General features: G+C 47.6%; 1 protein-coding gene across 4 annotated transcripts in view; it reads left to right on the forward strand.

The window, feature by feature from the left end:
- SUV39H1 (suppressor of variegation 3-9 homolog 1) overlaps positions 1–19,130 on the forward strand; it is a 133,504-nt gene that overhangs the window by 25,424 nt on the left and 88,950 nt on the right. For all 4 annotated transcript variants that reach the window (XM_029610993.1, XM_029610978.1, XM_029610970.1 and 1 more), the window contains exons 2-3: positions 11,300–11,445; positions 11,783–12,448. In XM_029610993.1, coding sequence (XP_029466853.1) covers positions 11,300–11,445; positions 11,783–12,448 — 812 coding nt within the window. The remainder of the gene's footprint in view (positions 1–11,299; positions 11,446–11,782; positions 12,449–19,130) is intronic.

A 19,130-nucleotide genomic window follows, 5' to 3' on the forward strand; every position in this document is an offset into this window, starting at 1 on the left:
AGGGTGGCCTTACCCATATAGAACAGATGCAGGTGCAAGGGGTCATATTGACCAGGGAGAACTTGGGGCGTCTTCATGACACTGTTCCCATTCCCTTCATTCTGAATGCTAAGATCTATCACTCCCTTCATCGTGCGCTTCGTGTGGGCACCCTTAAACTGACCGGCTCCCTTTTTGAATCTTATTGTATAAATGCTCAGCATTTGAGGGGAGTGATATCTAAGATATATGGGTTAATGAATGGGAGGCAGCTTCATCCCTTTCCTCAACAAAGGGCGTGGGCCTCCGATTTTCAACGTGATCTCACCGACACAGAATGGGATGATATTTTTACCAATGCTCACAAATGTTCTATTTCAGCGGGTATTCAGGAAAATTGTTATAAGATGCTATATCGTTGGCATTATACCCCTGTTCGCCTGCATCGATTTCATTCGGCCTTTTCTGAGCTGTGTTGGCGGGGCTGCGGAGAATCTGGTTCTTACTACCATGTTTGGTGGGGTTGCCCATACATTGCTCAGTATTGGCTCGATGTAGCTGCTTGGGTGTCCAATGTCTTAAGAATATCGATCAGGGCTACCCCTTGGCATGCACTCCTACCCTTGCCTATTGAAGAATTACACAAAGACCATCAACGAATTGTACAACAGGTTTTTATTGCAGCACGTACAGAGGTTGCATTACATTGGAAGCAAAGAGCTGCACCCACCATAGCTAGGGTGCAAGCTAGATTACATAATTATCAGCTGAGTAGGCTTACAGCTGTGCATCATAACCGCATAGCAGTTTTCACAAAAACCTGGGAGCCCTACCAACAATGGTTAGCTTCTCACCACTAACTGGTATGCTTTTTCCCATTCTGCTTCCCTTTATGCATTGTCTGGGGAGACGGGGGATCTGCGGCCCTTGCCGATAAACTGTCAAGACCCACTCACTAGCTGGCAGGGTTGGTTGGTCATGGGTCTATCTCGCCTAATTACTTTGGTCTATGTCCCACTGGCTCACTAACGAATATGAGTTTTCTTATGTTGATTGTATCCTTATCGTACTCTTACTTACCTTGGCAAATACCACACGTGCTCTTATTTTTGATGCTTATTGCTGTTCCAGTACATTTATCTGTTTCCTATATTGTTATATCAGTTGTTAGGGGGGGGGGAAAAGTTTGACGATGATGGTTGACACTGCTGTTGGATTCTTGAATGTCTAAAATGGTTTTTGAGGTTGTTTCTGTTCTTTGCTACATATTTGAGGGACATTTCCTGTAATTGACCTTTGTCCTGCTTCTTGTAAATGGTGGATTTGTCTGTTATGATCCTCATTCCAATAAAAAATTTTTAAACACAAAGCTGCAATGTGGTCATCAGTACACACCTTTTCCCGTCGATAGCAGGGCTGAATCAGCCATGCTTTCTTGGGCTGTCCCTTGAGGCCCGGGAGGCGGAGCTTCTCAAAGCTGTAACACAGAGCTTTGCTCTGTGCGGCTGCGCGAGGGTTCCCGCGCTGGAAAAACAGTCTCTCAGACTGTTTTTTTTTCCGTGCACGGGAGCGCATGCGAAGCTTCGGATCTTTCCTCAAGAAAATCTTCAAGTTAAAAAATGATTAAAAAATGGAAATCACCACAGCGCATAAGAAGCCCAGGCCATCGGGATTCAAACCGTGTGCCTGTGGCAAAATTATGTCGCTGACAGACGGTTATGAGGCATGTTATGTGTGTCTGGGACCAGGCCATATACAAAACACCTGCAAACATTGTGGAAAAATGTTTCCAAGAGCTCGGCGCCAAAGGGTCGACAGAATTGACAAGGCTGGCTAGGGGGTCCTATGCCCCCCCCCCCCCCCCCCCCCCGAGGCATACTCGTTGCCGGGCCGGGTGATACATCATCCGGCCACAGCACAAAGAGCGACATCGATGGGGCCTACCTCCTCTGGCTCGAGTAGAGAGAAGGCCGGGAAAGTGAATACTCATACGGAACGCAAGGCTTCACAAACATCGAGGCATGCATCGAGTAAGGCACCCACATCGAAGCAGACGCATCATGCGTCTCATGCGCATTCAGGCCACCGAAAACAGCTTCCGAACCAGACGCAACAATCGATGGCGCAGGCATCCACGCTGGTGAAGCCTGCAGAGCCGGCGCACTTATCGGCGCAGAAACACTCAGATGCCAGCTTCGACTCCAGCGCAGCCGACAAAGTTAGCGCAGCAAGTGACGCCGACGCAACCGGTGCCGACTCTACCACAGAAACCAATGCGTTCAAAAACAGCAATGATGCAATCGACGCAGATGGACCAACCAATACACTCACATACCACAAAGGACCCCAAAGCAGGTCTTCTGTCACGCAAATGCCCAGGGAAGAGTAGACATTCATCAAAATCCGAGGACATGCAAGGAGGAAAACATTCCTATAAGAGGAATCACTCTAATTACAATTCACGAGAAAGGTCTCCAGCTCACTCCCTCTCACGTGACTCTCCAGAGTTGCTAACACGTAGACCTTCGTCCAGCGGCAGTAGAAGAACAAATCCACAGGATTCTTCCATTGAAGAGGAATTGTATGTATCTTCATGCTCATACTCTTCCTCACTAGAGGTACTTTCTGATGTTTCATCAGGTTCACATACACAACCTAAGACAAAAATTACATAGTGATATATCACCAGAGTCAGGGACAGGTTCCTCAGCAACCCTCTGTTCCGCACACAGTACCGGATATGGCCCACATACCCCACATGCCAGTGGAAGCCAAGGAGACCCTTATACAGATTTCCACTTTACTAACAGGTTTTCTGACTACACTACAAACAGCCTTTTAGGCTCCTCTACCTCCACGTGGTAACCCGCAGGGCTCTCCGGTAGACTCAATGGACTCTTCTCCGAGACGTCCTTTGACTTCCTTACCGCTCTCACCTCATCCACCAATCCCATCGCCAGGGCTACCAGTAGGCTTACCTCAGCAGCCACTGTCAGACCTCACCGACATCCTCATCGGGATATCCAATGGATCCAGAACAGGAGCATCAACCGTACTCGCTGCCAGAGGACTTAGCTTACCCTAAATTTATTGAAAAGGTAGGCACAGCCCTCCACCTGGAAATCCATAAAACACCGGATCCTAGAGCAGAGATATTTCGATCTTCCAAGTGAACTGACTAGTTTGCCAACTCATAAGGTTCTTGACGCCATCCTGGAGAAATCCTGAGAAACACCGCATAACATAGTTCCAGTATCTAGGAAAATCGACATCAAGTATAAGATGAAATAGTCTCCCTTTTACGCCACACCACAACTGCCACTCCAGTCCATCGTGGTTGAATCTGCGTTACAGAGGGCCAAGAAAACAAGGTCGCACTCAAATACACCACCGGGCAAGGATCATAAAATTCTCGATTTTGCAAAAAGGTCTTTCCAGTCTTCTATGCTAGGAGCGCGTATTGGACATCAATTTTATATGGTCCAATACCTCTATGACTGCCTCCAAGTCAAGACCCTCCTGCCAACCTCGTCGGAAATCTCAGAAATTCCTCAACCGATCCAAGACATGGAGGAGTGCTTATGCCATTTATTGAGATCAATATATGAATCATTTGAGACATCCTCCTGTATCTCTGCTTTGGCAATAGCTGCATGCAGGATTGCATGGCTCAGGGCAAGTGCCATATGGGAGGACGTCCACAAAACATTGGCGACCTTACCATGTCATGGAGACAATCTGTTTGGTAATGAACTGCAGGCAATGGTATCACAGTTAAAAGAACAATCAGTGGCTGTACAATCTTTAGTAAATCCTCCACATTACTCTTCCTACACCAGGTGATATTATCCCCAGATGAGAAGACAGCCTTTCCAGAGACGACAGTTTCGTCCATATCCATCATACTGACCTCCGGCCTACCAACTACCACAAAGACAAGAATGCTCGTAACAGCCTAGAAGAGGCAGACCTAGACCCCAACATACTCAGGGTCAAGCGACTGCAACTACATCAAAGGCTGTCATCTTTTTAAACTCGACGGGGCCACCCCCTCCTCCTGCAACCATCGCCAGGAGGATCCAATTCTTTGCCCAAGCTTGGTCGCAGATTACATCTGACCGCTGTGTAATAGAGATTATACTTCACGGATACCACCTTCATTTCTTTGCCAATCCACCCCTTCCTTCCTTACCTTCTGCAAACACCATGAAGGATCACATTCAACTATCACAGGAGATCTCCTAGTTACTCCAACAGCGAAGCAATACAACAAATACCCCATTCTTCCTGGAACAAGGGGTTTTATTTTCCATATTTCCTCATTGCCAAGAAGATGGAAGGTCTACATCCATCTTAGATTTACAGGAACTCAACAAATATATAGTCAAAGAAAAGTTCAAGATGGTATTCTTGAAATCCATTCTACCTCTTCTCCAACCCAACAATTGGATGTGCTTCCTAGATCTGAAAGATGCTTATACCCACATCCTGATGCACTTAGCGCCATGGAAGTACCTGTGCTTTCAATGCAAGGGAAAGCACTATCAGTACAAGGTTTTACCCTTCGGTCTAGCGGCTGCACCTAGGGTTTTCACAAAATGCATGGCAGTGGTGGCGGCCCACTTCAGAAAACAACACATCCAGATCTTTCCATATCTCAACGATTGGCTCATAGTGGCATCGGATCCACAGCTACTACGATCTCAGGTGCACCAGATGATTCAATGTCTTCAGATGTTAGGGCTGGTGGTCAATTTTCAGAAATCGAACCTCACACCAACACAGTCTCTTCAATTTATTGGTGTCCACCTGATGACATACCAGCAGAGCATTTCAACCAAGAGACAGAGCAATCACACTCAGACGCTTACTGCGAAATATCAAACGTGCAAAAAAGACAGCATGCCAAGTTTTAACTATCCTGGGGCACATGTCAGCAGCCATATACACAGTGCGAAATACTCATCTGCATATTCAAAGACTACAATGGGGATTGAAAAGACAATGGTCAAAACAGTCAACCCTTGTCTCACAAAGTATCCTTAACTCCACAGATGTTAACAGACATCAATTGGTGGCTAAAAAAGCGAACACTAACCAAAGGAGAGCTTTTCACAACACTTCCACATACAGCATTACTGACCACAGATGCTTCCCATAAAGGTTGAGGTGCTCACCTCAATCACCTGGAAACACAGGGTCAATGGTCTCAAAGAGAGCTCTTTCCAGATCAACCTCCTCAAACTCAGAGCGATAAGGAATGCCTTAAGGGCTTTCCTCACACACCTACAAGGCAAGCAGGTCATGGTGTATATAGACAATCAAGTAGCCATGTTCTACATAAACAAACAAAGAGGGTCAGGTTCTTGGAGCCTTTGCAGAGAAACACTGATTATTCTGGACTGGGCAGCACAACATGCCATTAACCTTCAAGCGACATACCTGCCAGGAGTAGCCAACACCAGGGCAGACCAACTAAGCAAGCCTTCCCCACTACAAACCCCATTGCCTGATCAAGAATTATTCCATCACCCACTTATGTAAACAAATTTTTCCATATTTCTCTTCTTACTTCAGATCTACAATTCATCGATGTTTCAACGCCCAACTCTGCCATCCAATCCTGGTCCAAAATAACAAAATCTATAGCAAACACACTCTGCCCAGTGACAACCAAAATAAGGTCTTCTAATGCATCCAAAAGACAACCCTGGTTTAATGACGACCTGCGAAAAGATCAAACAACTTCTTCGGCAGAAAATGGCGTAAAGCCCCCTCACCGGCCTCACTCTCGGACTACAAACTCACACTCCATCTATACAAAAGTATCACACTGAAAACCAAAAGAGACTATTACGCCCGGAAGGTTCATCTTCTAATCTTTGACTCAAAAGCTCTTTTTGCCTTCGTTTCCAGCCTCACTAAACCCATCATTCCAGATATCCCACCCGAGCTAGCCCAGACAAAGGCTGATGAACTGGCTCTTCATTTCAACAAAAAAATATCTGATCTCCTTAACCAGCTAACTACAAACAATACTGATCCAGATAACACATATCTCCCCCAAAACAAAGACATCCAGCTTAACGCTTTCGAACCCATCACAATCACAGAGATACATTCAGTGCTAAAGAGAATGAAGCCATCATCACACCCATTTGATCAAATCCCCTCCAAAATGCTTCTTCTCATCCCTGACACTATAGCAAAAACACTGGCAGACATCATAAACTGCTCCCTATCTCATGGTATCTACCCAGATGACCTAAAAACAGCTTCAATCAAGCCACTGCTGAAAAAACCAAATCTAAATGCATGTGATCCCAACAACTTCCGCCCTATTTCCAATCTCCCATTCATAGCTAAAATCATAGAAAAATTGGTAAACACCCAACTATCCAACTACTTAGAGGACCACAGCATTCTTTCACCAAACCACTACGGTTTTCGCAAAGCTGCAAGCACAGAAACATTACTAATCTCTCTCACAGACTTCCTCATTTCTGGAATTGATAAAGGCCAAACATTTCTATTAATCCTCTTGGACTTCTCGGCGGCCTTCGACACCGTCAATCACGCCCTTCTTCTAAAACAACTGGCAAACATTGGATTGACAGATGCTACACTAAACTGGTTCAAAACATTTCTAGAAAACAGAGGATATAGTCAAAATTCACAACAAAGAATCCCAATACCACCATTGTAACAGAGGGGTGCCACAAGGTTCATCACTTTCACCCACGCTCTTTAATCTATACCTATTACCACTATGTCAACTCCTTACAAAATTGAACCTGAAACACTTCCTTTTCGCTGACGACGTACAGATCGTGATTCCCTTAAAAGAAACAATTTCAAAAACAATGGAATACTGGGACAGTTGCCTTGTACAAATTAAACCTCTTCTCACTAACCTAAACCTCATACTCAATGCTTCAAAAACGGAATTCTTGCTCATATCACCGGAAAACAATAACACACTTCAAAAACCACCCGCACTCCTTCAAACAGTCCACGTAAGAGATCTAGGAGCTATCTTAGACAATCGTCTCAACCTTAAAACAGTCATCAACCAAACCACCAAAGATTGCTTCTACAAATTACATATTCTGAAAAGAATTAAACCACTTTTTCACGCTCAGGACTTTAGAACTATATGCAAGCAATAATCTTTTCCAAACTAGATTATTGCAACTCATTGCTACTAGGCCTCCCAGCTTCTTATACCAAACCCCTACAAATGGTTCAGAACTCTGCAGCCAGAGTCCTTACAAATTCCAGGAAAATGGACCATATATCCCCTATCCTCAAAAACCTCCATTGGTTACCAATCCACTTTAGAATCATGTACAAATCCATCAACATCATATTCAAGACCATTAACCAACACACGCATCTCGATCTACAAATACCATTTAAAAAATACACTTCCACCAGACCCATCAGGGAATACTACAAAGAGTCACTCCAGATTCCAAAAGCCAAAACCTTCCAACATAAAGCCTTGAGTCTCAGAGCCTTCTCGTCAGCAGGTCCAGCGTTGTGGAACTCCATCCCTCCTGATTTGAGACAGGAGCCATGCGCTCTAACATTTAAGAAAAAACTTAAAACTTGGCTTTTTAAAAAAGCATTTCCAAGCCTTGAATAAAACCCTTACTCATCTTCATAAACTCGTTTGCAATAACTGGATCTAATCAAGAATCCACCTACCATAAACTTATACTCATCTTTACCTGCTGAGTATTATCATACCATTACCTTGCACTACTGTGTCTTATTTATTTATTCTCTTGGTTACATACTACCGTTCCATTTTTATCATATCTTTCCATGCACTACTGTGTCTTATTTATTCCCTTGATCACTTATTTTACCGTCTCTTATTTATGTACCATCACATGTATCCACATAGGCTTATTTATTTACTCTACTATACTATTTTATTAATTGGAAGAAATGTATATATTGCATTGTTCAATTTTCCCCCTCTTCCAGCTCCAAGTTAATTTTCCCTGTTTTATTGTAACTTCCTCACACACTGTATTGATTCACTGTATTTAAAGTTTCACAGTTTATTGGGAATATTGTTTATTACGTTACGCCATGCTTTACACACATTGTTAATTGTAAACCGGGTTGATGTGATATCTGTCATGAAACTCGGTATAACAAAAATAATAAATAAATAAATAAATAGTATCTATTAACGAGGTTGGCTCCTTGCCCCCCTTTTTGTATATAGTATTTATTTATGTTTTCGTTCACCCCCTCTTTATTTCTTACTCCAGGTTAAGGCATCCTTGTTATAATGTAACTTTTATGCTCCTTTATCTCTTGTTGATTGGTTAATTATATTTTCTGCTTAGTTCATTGTAAACAGAGTTGATTTGTATCAAAGTCGGTATATAAAAGCCTTTAATAATAATAAGCAGAATCTTCCATCCACACGAGTGGTCATTACACCAAGAGGTAGCAGATCAAATTTTCGCATGCTGGGGAACACCCACCATAGATCTGTTCTCCACAGAGAACAACAGGAAAGTACCAAACTTCTGTTCCTTGATAAAGTCCATTCCGAGTAGCGCAAGATGCCTTTCTAATTCCGTGGATGGGAAGCTTACTCTATGCTTTCCCACCAATTCCTCTGATCACTCGGACAATTCAAAAATGCATATAAGACAGAGCGAACATGATCTTAATCGCTCCAGCATGGCCCAGACAGCCATGGTACACTATCTTCTCAGACTGTCCATCGATGATTCAATCTCATTGGAGAACTGAGAAGACCTCCTGTCGCAGGACGAGGGGTGCCTTCTCCACCCCATGCACAAGTCATTACACCTGATAGCATGGAGATTGAATGGTCAATACTGACAGATATGGGTCTGTCGGGCTCGGTTCAGGAAGTTATCCTAGCGGCCAGGAAACCCATCCACAAGACGAAATTATTTATTTAGAAACTTTTATATACCGGTATTAGTGGGGACATCATACCGGTTTACATTTGAACAAAAGGCTTGAAAATACATATTAACAGGGAAAGTGAACTGGGAGAGGGGTAACCAAGATCAGCGTGGAAGGATAGATTAAAGTAACAAGAACAATTGTAAGTTAACAATAAAATTAGCTCCTTAATGTAAGGAATATGCGGTCAGCATGAGGTGGTGCAGGGATAGTGTGGAAGGGTATTTTATTCTGGATAGGCTTGTTTGAACAGTAGTGTTTTTAGTTTCTTTTTAAATTTGATCACACATGGTTCAAGGCGTATGTGCACAGGGAGGGAGTTCCAGAGAACGGTCAAATGGAAACGATATACAATTTTGTACGTGTCACACCAATGTGAATCACGCAGTTGTCCGCCAGAGTGCCTTTTAGAATATTTATACTCGCTCTATGCTGCTGGACTGGCCACAGCGTCTGTTCGAGTTCATCTAAGCGCAATAGCGGCCTTTCACTCTCACAATAATGGTCATTCTATCTCTACGCACCCGATAATTTCTCGCTTCATGACCAGCCTTTCTCACCTTAGGCCTCCCACAGCAAAACCACCAGTTCCTTGGGACCTCAATATTGTCTTGGAACAGCTCATGCTTCCCCCCTTTGAACCCTTGGACTCTTCACACATCAAATACCTTACCTGGAAAGTAGTCTTCCTGGTATCTATCACGTCAGCACGCAGTCAGTGAGATTCAAGCATTGGTGCATTATAGTCCATATCTACAGTTTTTTCACGATAAGGTATTACTTCGTACACACCCAACTTTCCTTCCGGAGGTAATTTCTGCCTTTCATCTCAATCAGTTGATTGTTTTACCAACTTTCTATCCTAAGCCACATCAGAATGACAGAGAGAAGTTGTTACACATGTTAGATTGTAAGAGGGCTTTGGCGTACTACAAAAGTAGAACCCAGTCAGACACTAGACCTTCAACTCTTCCTTACCTTTATCCCTAACTTTCCAGGCTTGCCGGTAGTGAAAAGGACCATCTCTAGCTGGATTGTGCAATGTATAAAGTTTTGTTACGAGAAGAAAGGACTACAACTTTCTTCACCTCCACATGCACATCAAGTCAGAGCTGTATCTACATCCATTGCCCATCTACAGAATGTTCCACCCATTGAAATATGTAGGGCGGCAACCTGGTCATCTCTGCATACCTTCACATCGCATTATTGTATAGCACAACAGACGGCAGAAGATGCCGCACTAGGACGGGCGATACTCAATACCCTTCATACGTGAACTCTCAGATTCTCTGTCCACAATCCACATTCACGCAGTTAAAAAAAAAAAAAAAAAAAAAAAAAAGGGGGGGGGGGGGGGGAATCATCACAAGGTGTGACAACATGGCTGATTCAGCCCTGCTATCGACTGGAAAAACAAGTTTGCTTACCGTAAAGGGTGTTTCCGTAGATAGCAGGATGAATCAGCCATGCGAACCCACCCACCTCCCTGGACAGATAATCTATGTACTACTGGAGTTCACACACTACTATGTTACAGACTGAGGAGAGACTGTTTTTCCAGCGCAGGAACCCTCGCGCAGCCGCACAGAGCAAAGCTCTGTTACAGCTTTGAGAAGCTCCGCCTCCCGGGCCTCAACAGACAGCCCAAGACAGCATGGCTGATTCATCCTGCTATCTACTGAAACACAGTTTACGGTAAGCAAACTTGCTTTTGCGTCCCATTACTGTTTAGACAATCTTTCAAAGAATGAGAGTAAATTCGGACAAGCAGTTTTGTGTAGCCTTTTCACCCAATAGTGTACTCTCTATGGTGGGATCTGAATTGCTTACTCAGTAAATGCTCTGCTGCAGCCCTTAGCATGGGACTCTCCATATGTCATGGCTAAATCAAACCTGCTAATTTATGGAAAAAGCAAGTTTGCATAATGTATATGGTGTCTACAGTAGATAGGATGGATTAGCCATGCTAAATATCCCCTCCACCTCCCTGGAGAGTCGTATTTAGCGATTAGTTCTAAAGTTTGACAGAGGGAGCTCACAAGGCAACGTTTTTGTGGGAATTCCCACGTTCTCATTAGAGCAAAAGCTTTACTAGCCGAGAGAGATCCATTTGGTGCTGCTAGATGACATCACTCACATCTCATGGCTACTTCATCCTGCTACCTATGGAAACTACGGTAAGCAAACTTGCTTTCTGTCATAAGAGACATATTGTGGCATTTGCAGTGGTTTTGGAATTGAGTTAATCCAGCAACTTTTTCCTATGCGATAGTATGGGCATTTGTGGCAAAAGAAAAGAGTGACTGTCAGAGGGGAGCTTGCTAACTGACTAGTTTCCTCTCTCTTTCCTTAGGCTGCAGTGTTTGCTGCAAGTCTTCCTGGAGCCAGCTGCAGGACCTTTGCCGCCTGGAGAAGCTCTCCTGTGCTTTGCTTGGAGTTACCAGGAAGAACCTGTGTGATTTTGAGGTGGAGTACCTCTGCGATTACAAGAGAGTCCGGGTGAGTCTTGTTGCTGGGGTCCAACTATGTTTTCACATGCTCATCAATAGTTTGTTTCTGTTTGAAGGAACGGATGCTGCTTACTGTTAGATCATTGGGATAGAAGCCAGAAGGCCAGGGCTGTGCATTCTAATCCCTGCCTCTGCCACTGAGTTTTTTTTTTATCGTCATGGGCCTGACTACTCCTGCTTCTCCTTTGAGATCCCTGTAACTTTAAGCATAACTACCTCCCTTAGTTATGCTATCCCTCGCATGTTAAGATGAGCTATTTTTTATTTCATTTCCTGCCTTTTTTTTTTGTCCCCTCCCCCCCCCCCCCCCCCCCCCCCCCAAACAGGGGGAAGAGCATTACCTGGTGAAGTGGAAGGGCTATCCTGAGTCGGAGAACACCTGGGAGCCACGCTGCAACCTGAAATGCCTTAACATCCTGAAACAATTCCATAAGGACCTGGAGTGGGAACTGGTGCGTCGTGGCAGCAAGCCCCATAAGACTCTGCGCTGTCTGGACCTGAGTCTCTCCAGTCACCTGGTGCAGAAGGCCAAGCAGCGCCGGGCCCTGCGTCTCTGGGAGCGTCACCTGAATGCCAAGCGCAACCACCGTGGGGCCATCCTGGTGACGAATGAAGTGGACCTGGAGGGGCCCCCCCGGGACTTTGTTTATATCAATGAATATCGGGTTGGGGAGGGGATAACGCTTAACCAAGTGGCTGTGGGTTGCGAGTGCCGGGACTGTTACCAGGACCCTAGTGATGGGTGCTGCCCTGGTGCCTCCCTCAACCGCTTTGCCTACAATGACCAGGGTCAGGTGAAGATCCGTGCAGGACTGCCTATCTATGAGTGCAACAGCCGCTGCCATTGTAGTCCTGCCTGCCCAAACCGTGTGGTTCAGCAGGGCATCCAGTATGACCTCTGCATATTCCGCACTGGCAACGGTCGGGGCTGGGGCGTACGCACGTTGCAGAAGATCAGAAAGAACAGCTTTGTCATGGAGTACGTGGGAGAGGTATGCTTATCTTTCCCCTTCCCCCCCCCCCCCCCCCCACACCCACCTTACTAAACTAAGGCGAGCAGACTGTTTCAGATCATTGGGGACTGGCTAAGCTAGTCCTGGTTTAACTCCCATTGAAAGTATGGACCTGTAGTTTCTGCTATTCATGGAGAGATTGGAATTACACCTCCACTGGGGGTAAATCAGAACTGATTCAGTTTATCTCAAATGACCTGGAACCATCTGGTCATCTTAATTTCATTCCCCCCAATATTACTACTGTGCTGATAATCCCCCTTCCCTGCCTGACTGCATTCTCTGGAGAGGAAAGCTATGATGCCAGCAGCTGTGAGACTTTGGGTACTTCTGGAGGTAATGTTTTGAGTAGGGTAGTGGGTTGGCTTAGCATGCAGAGAAGAATAAGGTGTGGAGTGGCAGCTTTGTTCTAAAATAGGGGTGGCCAACTCAGATCATCGAGAGCCACAAACAGGCCTAGTTTTCAGCATATCCACAGTAAATATGCATGAGAAATTTTGCATGAATTGGTGGCAGTGCATTCAAATATCTCATGCATATTCATTGTGCATATCCTGAAAACCTGGCCTGTTTATGGCTCTCAAGGAGCAGAGTTGGCCATCCCTTGTTCTAAGATAATTTGTTAGAGTACGTCGTCTACTTAACTTTTCACATTCCAGAGTGGCAGGCAGCTTTCAGTAGCTTTCTGTGCTCTCATTCTACTCATTCTAAAAACTAGTAGTACCAATCAAATCGAGCTGCATTTTATGTTGGGGGGGGGGGGGGGGAGTGGTGAGTTAAACAAAAAATGTAACTTGAATTGGGTTTTTTGGCAAGATTACACTTAAACTGGATAGTAAGCAGTGGAAGAGTGATAATCCAGAAATGGGTGGTGGTTAGATTGCGCTAGTGCTGGGGTTAGAATTGGCATGTAGTAGGTCTTTTAAAGAGAATCATGTAAATGTTAAATCTGTCAGCAAAGACATGTATGGTACAAAAGTGTTTGAAATCTTGCTAGTACTGATGGGAGCTGCCTATAGAGGAAGGAAATAGCTTGCAAAGATGAGTAATACTGTGCTTTTTTAAAAGGTTCCCCTCTGTTCGCCTGTCAGAAATGAATTCCTCTGTATGCCATGAATTATGTCTTGAAGTCACTTACTTCAGCAAAGATGTCAAATACTTCTCCTGCTCCAGTCTCATATAACTCAATTTTCAAGAGCCTCTTTTTCACAAAGATAAACAGAACTGTAAGGTCTTGAAAAGAACAAACTTATGAAAAATACTTGTGTATTTTTTTATTGTACTTTTTTTTTTAAAGTGCCATCATGATTTACATTCATGACAGTAAAAACATGTTTTTAAGAGATCAGTGTTGAAGTATTTAAATGGACTATTTCTCCTAATTTGCAAACCTGTGGCAGTAGATACAATGGATATCTCTTTACCTGGTCTTTTCTAAGGAGTTTAGATTAGGAGTTCTTAACTCAGTCTTCAGGACCCATCTAGCCAATTAAGGTTTCAAAATATACACAATAAATATGCACTAGACAAATTTGCATCGAGTGGAAGCAGTGCATGCAAATTAGTCTTGTGCATATTCATTTTGGATATCCTATAAACCTGACTGGGTAGGTGTATTCCAAGGACTGGGTTGAGATCACCTGGTTTAGATCATATCTTTAATTTCGTTTGCATTCTGTTTTACAAAGTAGTTCTAGAACAAGGCATTCATAGTATGAGATGGAGAGGGCTAGATCCATGATGTCTCTAAGTAAATATTTCTTCATGCAAAGGGTAGCTACATAGAATAGCACTCAAGAGGAAGATGGTAGGATTAAAAATAGTATCAGAATTCAAGAAGGCCTAGGGTTGGCACAGAGCCTGGTCAGCAGTAGGGGAATAATAGGTTATGTAATAGCTTAGGGAGTAGTGCTAACTCTCATTCATAGTTAACTCATTGGTTACTGTACTCGTGCTCCTATCTATGAGGAAAATACTGATTGGCTAAACACTGCACTACGACTACATTTCCCCCAGAGAAATCTCAGATCAGCCAATAAAGCTCTACTAACCATACCCTCTGTAAAGACAGCTAAACTGACGCAAGTGAGAGAGAGCACTATCCCTAGCCGGTCCAATATTATGGAACACAATGCCACTCGAAATAAGATTGAGAGAGTTAAAACGCTTCAAAAAAAGTTTAAAAACATGGCTCTTCAAAAAAGCTTTTCACAGTGAGAGTGGGGAGTAAGGAATACTAACGGACAAGAAAAAGATCTCCTACACACAGTTAAAAGTCACCAAATAGATATCCTTCCTTTATTATTTTTTCTCAAACCTAAGTATTAATTTAGGAGAGTACAGTATATCTCATATATAGATATTCTATTAGTCATATAAATGGAATTTCCAATCCACGATCCATATAGCATATATTTGAATCATGTAACTGAAAATGTATTGGCACCTACTAGTTAATTTATAAACCAAACTTATTTATGTGCCTATCTGTAAACCGTTGTGATGGTATACCACTAAACGACAGTATAGAAACATTTTTAAATAAGAATTAAATAATTCCCTGTACGTACCTGGATCAGTCCAGACCGTGGGTTATGTCCCCAATCCAGCAGATGGAGTCAGCCCAAAACTTCGAGGGGGCGTCACCATAAGTACTACTACCCCCTCTGCAGGAGTTCAGTATCTTCTGACTCCAGCAGATGCGAGTAGGGGAATCTGGGCTTGCTCCCGATTTCCTGTAACCTATTCTCTTTTTTCCCTTAGTTGGAATTTTTCTTCTCTGTCTTGTCTTGGATCAAGTTGTGCTTTATTTAAAAAAAAAAAAAAAAAAGCTAACTAATTGATTAATTGGGGAGGCGGGGCTCCTTCCTTGTGCTGGCTCTCTGTCTCCTTTGTTTCCTCAGCACGGCCTGTGTTCTTGCCGGGGTAAGTTGTTTTTCTTGCTTTGCTGGGCTGTAGTTTTTATTTTCAGCGGGCTGAATTACGACTGCCGGTGTGACCGGCCTACCAGCAATTTTCCTCGCTCCCGCGGCCATCTTGTGCGCTCCTCGTGGGCTGCAGGGAGCAGGGTGCTCGTCTTCAGCGGGTTGCGAGGCCAGGACAGGCCCCCCCGCGGCGCCGCTTGTTTTCTCCGCGGGTTGTGCAGGCCGTCCGGGCCCCCCCGCAGCGGCGCACCGTCTCGCGGCCCCCCCCCCCTCCCGCCCTGAGACTCACCGAGGGACTTTAGTAGCCGGGGGTGGTTCCTCTGAACGCCGGATATGCCGCGGCCGTCGCGTTGCTCGGCCTGCGGCGAGCCCGGCTCGCGCATCTCCAGGGAGGGCATCTGTGCCAGGTGCCTCCCAGGGGGGGAAGGCACGTCCGGGCCCCGCACTCGGTTTCCATTGTCAGCTTTGCCCGGGCGCCGTGGGCCGGCCCCTCCCCCATTCTTGGCGGGAACGGCGGCCATTTTGCACGCGCTGCGACGCGAGGAAGATCGGACAGCGCTGGGGGATGGGGAGGCTCCAGGGGATTCTCCCCCGAACCTGCTTCCGGAGGAAGATCCGGAGCTGGACTCACAGGAGCAGGGCCCCCCGGGTTTTTCCCCCACGGAGATTCCCCCGAGTAGGCCGGGGTTCTCCCCAGAGTTTATTCGTCTGATGCACACAGCGTACCTGCAGGAGCTGGCAGCTCCCACGGGGCCTCCGCCCCCCAAACTACCGCGCCCTTCGTCCCTCTCCTCGGCCCCCCCCCCCTCCGGGGGGCGTGGGGGCCCCACAGCTCCCCGCAAACGTCCGGCTCCCTGTGGGCTCGGGGGGGGCTGGCTCGGACCCAGTCTCCCCAGGATCGGACCCTGCCGGTTCGGGACAAGGGGAGTCGACCTCGGAGGGAGAGGATCCACGCACGCTGCGACTATTCCAGCGGGAAGAGCTAGATGACCTAATCCCACAAATCATTCAGGGGTTGGACCTCGATCCCCCGCCGGACCCGCCAGCTCCAGTCGCGCCCTCGGTCGTCACTTCTTCGAAGAAGGGGGACCCGGTCCTGGCGGCTCTTCGTCCGCGGGCGCGGGCTTTTCCCATCCATGAGTCGTTCCTGCAACTTCTCACTCGGGAATGGGATTCCCCGGAAGCTGCGCTAAAGGGCAGCAGAGCCATGGAGAGGCTGTACCCGCTGCCGGAAGATTTTCTGGATCTCATCAAGGTACCCAGGGTGGACTCCGCGGTGACGGCGGTCACGAAAAGGACGACCATTCCGGTGACGGGTGGAGCGGCGCTGCGGGATACGCAGGATCGCAAGTTGGAAGTATTCCTCAAGCGGGTCTTCGAGGTCTCCGCAGTGGGACTGCGGGCAGCGATGTGTAGCTCTCTTGCCCAGCGAGCCAGCCTTCTCTGGGTACAGCTACTGCTCACTTCCCAGGTGCTGCCTCCCGGGGAGGCCGCCCAGGCGGATCGGCTCGAAGCCGCAGTGGCATACGGGGCCGATGCCTCCTACGATCTATTCAGGATCCTTGCACGCTCCATGGCCCCGGTAGTGGCGGCGCGCCGACTCCTCTGGCTCCGCAACTGGGCAGCGGACACGTCCTCCAAGTCGAGCCTGGGTTCCCTGCCCTTCAGGGGTAAGTTCCTGTTCGGAGAGGAGCTGGACCAGATCATCAAGTCGCTGGGAGAAAACGCGGTCCATCGCCTGCCGGAAGACAGATATCGCTCTACCAGGTCGTTCCCGGCCTCCCGGACCAGAGCGAGGGCGCAAAGACGCTACAGGAGTTACAGGCCGGCGGTCTCCCGGCCCCCTCCCTCCAGGGCTCAGCCATGGTCCCGTTCCTTTCGCGGGCGCCGCCCAGCGCGGGCCGCGCCCACGGCGGGACAGCCCTTGCCCAAATCCTCTCAATGATGTTCAGCTCGCCCACTCCGCCGTTCCCAAGATCGGGGGACGGCTGGCATTCTTTTACGAGGAGTGGGCACGGATCACCTCGGATCAGTGGGTTCTGGACACCATAGGACACGGCTACGCGTTGGAATTTGCCCGCCCTCCGAAGGGACGGTTCATCTTTTCTCCCTGCGGGTCGGCCATCAAGCGACGGGCGGTGCAGCTGACCCTGGACAGATTGTGGGAGATAGGTGCCATTACGCCCGTACCCTCCGGAGAGGTGGGCTCGGGCCATTATTCCATCTACTTCGTCGTACCGAAGAAAGACTGTTCCTTCCGCCCCATCCTGGACCTGAAGGAAGTCAACAGATCCCTTCGGGTGGCCCGGTTCCGCATGGAAACGCTACGTTCGGTGATCGCGGCGGTTCATCGAGGGGAGTTTCTGGCCTCCTTGGACCTGACGGAGGCCTACCTTCACATTCCCATTCGCCAGGAGCATCATTGCCTACTACGGTTCAAGATCCTGGATCAGCATTTCCAGTTTGTGGCTCTTCCGTTCGGATTGGCAACGGCCCCGCGCACCTTTACCAAGATCATGATAGTGGTGGCGGCTGCCCTCCGGAAGGAGGGGATTCTAGTTCATCCTTATCTGGACGATTGGCTCATTCGAGCGAAGTCCTTTCGACATGGACAGGCGGCGGTGGCCAGGGTGATAGAGTTTCTGCAGTCCCTAGGATGGGTGGTGAACTTCTCCAAGAGTTCCCTCGTGCCCTCGCAGCGCTTGGATTTCTTGGGGGCGACCTTCGACACCCGACTGGGAGCGGTTTTCCTACGGCAGGACAAGGCGCACGCCCTACGGGAACATATACAGCGATTCTCTGCATTACCAGCTCCCACCTCCTGGGACTATCTTCAGCTCCTGGGGGTGATGGGCTCCACCATCGACATGGTTCCTTGGGCTTTTGCGCACCTCCGTCCTCTACAAAGAGCTCTTCTGTCCCGTTGGAAACCGCTCTCGCAGGACTACCAGGTGATTCTTCCGCTGCCCCAGTTCGCCAGGAACAGCCTGAACTGGTGGATGGTACCGGGGAATCTGGCTCGCGGCGTGTCCCTCGACCTACCAAATTGGGTGGTGGTGACCACCGACGCCAGTCTCGTCGGCTGGGGAGCCGTCTGCGACCGAAGCGCCACGCAGGGGACGTGGTCCGCAGAGGAATCGAAGTGGTCCATCAATCGCCTGGAGACCAGAGCGGTCAGATTGGCGCTCCTCCATTTCCTGCCACTCCTTCGGAATCAGGAAGTCAGAATCTTATCGGACAACGCGACCACGGTGGCTTACATCAACCGTCAGGGCGGCACTCGCAGTCCGCAGGTCGCGCTAGAGGCAGCGATGCTGATGCAGTGGGCGGAACGGAATCTGCGCCGCCTCGCGGCCTCACACATCGCGGGCGTGGACAACGTCCAGGCCGACTTCCTCAGTCGCCAGCTCCTGGACCCCGGAGAGTGGTCGCTCTCCGACACGGCCATGCAACTACTCGTCCGGCGGTGGGGCTCCCCCCACCTGGATCTCATGGCGTCCGCACAGAACACCAAGGCGCCTCGCTTCTTCAGTCGCCGGAGAGAAAGGGGAGCGGAGGGCGTAGATGCTCTCGCGCTCCCGTGGCCGGCCGATCTGCTCCTATATGCGTTCCCACCGTGGCCGCTGGTGGGAAGAGTACTCCGACGAATAGAAGTTCATCAGGGGACGGTGATCTTCGTCGCACCAGAGTGGCCAAGACGACCTTGGTTTGCGGATCTCCTCCACCTGGTAATCGAT

The sequence above is a fragment of the Rhinatrema bivittatum genome, chromosome 1 (assembly GCF_901001135.1).
Source record: "Rhinatrema bivittatum chromosome 1, aRhiBiv1.1, whole genome shotgun sequence".
NCBI classification, from domain to species: Eukaryota; Metazoa; Chordata; class Amphibia; order Gymnophiona; family Rhinatrematidae; genus Rhinatrema; species Rhinatrema bivittatum.